This window comes from Phaethon lepturus, unplaced genomic scaffold, assembly GCF_000687285.1.
Source record: "Phaethon lepturus isolate BGI_N335 unplaced genomic scaffold, ASM68728v1 scaffold35615, whole genome shotgun sequence".
NCBI lineage: Eukaryota > Metazoa > Chordata > Aves > Phaethontiformes > Phaethontidae > Phaethon > Phaethon lepturus.
The window spans coordinates 874-3,879 of record NW_010539029.1 but is presented as its reverse complement, the minus strand read 5'-3'; the positions used below and the strand labels follow the sequence as shown (position 1 = coordinate 3,879).

At 49.9% G+C, this 3,006-nt stretch overlaps 1 protein-coding gene across 1 annotated transcript; it reads left to right on the top strand.

Annotated features, from left to right (window-relative positions):
* The first annotated feature begins 315 nt into the window (after positions 1-315).
* On the top strand, positions 316-1,953 carry YWHAG (tyrosine 3-monooxygenase/tryptophan 5-monooxygenase activation protein, gamma). Its single transcript, XM_010287007.1, has one exon. The coding sequence runs from the start codon at positions 316-318 to the stop codon at positions 976-978; it is 663 nt and encodes a 220-aa protein (XP_010285309.1). The 3' UTR covers positions 979-1,953.
* Positions 1,954-3,006: the final 1,053 nt, after the last annotated feature.

The following is a 3,006-nucleotide window of genomic DNA, read 5'->3' as shown; positions in this document are numbered from 1 at the left end:
TCTTATCCTGCAGGTGAAAGGTGTCTCTCTTGTGGAAGATTTTTCTCATTCTGGAAAAGGCTGATCTTTTTAAGAGATGGAGAATACTTCAAATAAAACCCAACCTGCCCCTTTTGCTGGTGGACTGGACTGCGGTGTGATTTCCCAGCTGGCTCCTTCTGGGATGGGAGCTGATGCTGGATGGCAGAGCAGGACTTTGCGTGCCAGCTGCCTTCTGCCTCTCGCTAGAGGTGCATGGGAACACCCAAACGTGTGATGGGAACATCAAGTGACTGGGGCTTAACCCAGGTGTCTCTCTTCTCTCTCCCTCTCTTGATGCAGGTGACGGAGCTGAACGAGCCTCTGTCCAACGAAGAGAGGAACCTGTTGTCCGTCGCCTACAAAAACGTGGTGGGGGCACGGCGCTCCTCTTGGCGAGTAATTAGCAGCATCGAGCAGAAGACCTCTGCCGATGGAAACGAGAAGAAGATAGAAATGGTCCGGGCCTACCGTGAGAAGATAGAGAAGGAGTTGGAAGCGGTGTGCCAGGATGTGCTGAGCCTGCTGGACAACTACCTGATCAAGAACTGCAGCGAGACGCAGTATGAGAGCAAAGTCTTCTACCTGAAGATGAAAGGGGACTATTACCGCTACCTGGCCGAAGTGGCCACTGGCGAGAAGAGGGCGACCGTGGTGGAGTCTTCGGAGAAAGCCTATAGCGAAGCCCATGAGATCAGCAAGGAGCACATGCAGCCAACCCATCCCATCCGGCTCGGTCTGGCGCTTAACTACTCGGTTTTCTACTACGAGATCCAGAACGCGCCGGAGCAGGCTTGCCACCTGGCCAAGACGGCCTTCGACGATGCCATTGCCGAGCTGGACACCCTCAACGAGGACTCCTACAAGGACTCAACGCTCATCATGCAGCTCCTCCGCGACAACCTAACGCTCTGGACGAGCGATCAGCAAGACGACGATGGCGGAGAAGGCAACAACTAGACCCCCCACGATGGACTGGCAGCCGCACGCTGATGCTAACTACTGCAGTCTTTATTTTTTTCCCACGAGTGGGGGGGGGTCAGGGGTGGGGGAGGGAAAGGGAAGGGACACCTTCCCAGGGAGACCCCCCACAACCTGTCTTTGATTGCCTCGTTGACATTTTTGCCAAAACACCACTAGTGGAAGTCAGGCTGGCTGTGCTGGTATGGAATAGCAGCCTCACTGGCATATGGACTGTTCTGTAGATTATTAATACAAGTGGAGCTGTCTTTAATTTAACTTTATCGCTAGAAATAAAAGGGTTTTAAGACGAATTTGCGTGGATGGAATGGCCCTCGTTTTTAAGGAAAGCAACGCAAAAAAAAAAAAAGGGAGTTCTGTGGTTCCAGTAAGGCTTCGTGCGTTTGTTTCTTCAGTCCAAGTGCCGTGTGTCCGTACTGCGTCGCGGGGCGTCTCTCTGCAGCGCTCTGCCCGGCAGGGCATAGCTTAAAATCCCCAAATTGAGAAGGAATTTAAAAAAAAAAAAAAAATCTAACTAAAGAATTGGGGGCTTGCAAAGCCCTGGGATTTAGGCCATCCAATCTTTTTTTTTTGTTACGATATTTATTAGGGTAGCTTACAGTATTAACACTAAATTGCAGTTTACAGTATTTCTACATTACAGCCATATGACATCAAGCCTTTGATTGTCTGTTTTTTTCTTTTGCTAGTTCTTTTGGCTTGCCTTCCTGATCAGTCCTCGCCTGTGGACTGGCTTTAGCTATTCTGTGTCGCCCAAGGCAAGAAGACCGCCCGCCCGAGGAACATCAAAACTGCTCTAGTTTTTTGGTCAACAGCTTAACAGGTGCTTGGCTAGCGGCTGTTTCAACTATTTTAAGTCCACAGCAAAAGGTTTAAGAACTTAATTAGACAAGGGGGAAGTGTTTAAACTTAAAATGCCACTTAAATAAAAAATGAATAAAAAAATAAAAATAAAAAAAAAGAGCATTCAGGTCTGTATGTCATGTACTGTGTTTGGTATTTCAAAAGACCATCCTGATTTAAGGTGCCACAGCTGCTTCCTCAGGGATTGCACTGCCATTTCACTCTGCCTGACTTTCTCCCACTGTACCATGAGGTTTGTCAGCAGATCTCCGGCACCCAGGCTCCCTTGTTTGTCACCAGGGAAGCCGGGTGCGTTTTCCTTTCTCCTGGGGAAGCTTGTGGTGTAATGAGTGAACTTCAGGAGCTTAGAAACTAATTTGGTAGAGAAATCCTCAAGGGAAGAGCTACAATCATAGACATTTCTATCAACCATCGGGAACCCAGGAACTTAGTTCTCTTCTTAGCAAAATCTTTTCCGAGTCTGTCTGAGCCGGCTGGGGTGGGAGACGGGGCATCTGAGTTGCTTAGCAGGTAATACTTACCCCATTTTGAGTAAATTCAGTTTTAATTTTGATTTTCACATCTTTGTTGGAAGTTCACTGCTGTTCTCTTGCTCACGGAGTGCTGTGCCACGTAGCTTTTCACCTAAAGCTGCGCAGTAAGGAAAAACCGCACTCGTGCATGATTTTCCTTTATTATTATTATTTTGGAACAGGCTTTCATCATCCCTTTCGAGAGTCAGTCCGCAACCAGCGGGTCGTGGTGTTGCACACACGGTACAGCTGCTGCTGCTGGCGGGTTGCACGGGGAGACGTCGCTCCAGCTCCCTCCCCGCAGTCAAACGAAGCCGCTACCCCAACTCCTCGGGGAGCGAGCGGAGCCGAGGCCGGTGCTCGGCCTCCAGATGCTGCCCTGGCGATGCTGGCAAAGCTTTTTTTTCTTTTTTTTTTTTTTTTTTTTTTTTTTTGACCGGGATGCCTTCGCACGCAGAGTCTTGCCCAGCCGCGCTCGTGGCGAGCGAGCAAGCGCATCCGCCGGGTGTACGGTGTGCAGCATCCCGCGGCAAGATGCTCGCCGCGCCGGTACGTGCCGTGGACTGGAAGATCGCTTTAGGCTTCTTACCTGCCTTTGATTGACCCTCGTGTCCCGTGAGCAGTGTTGTCC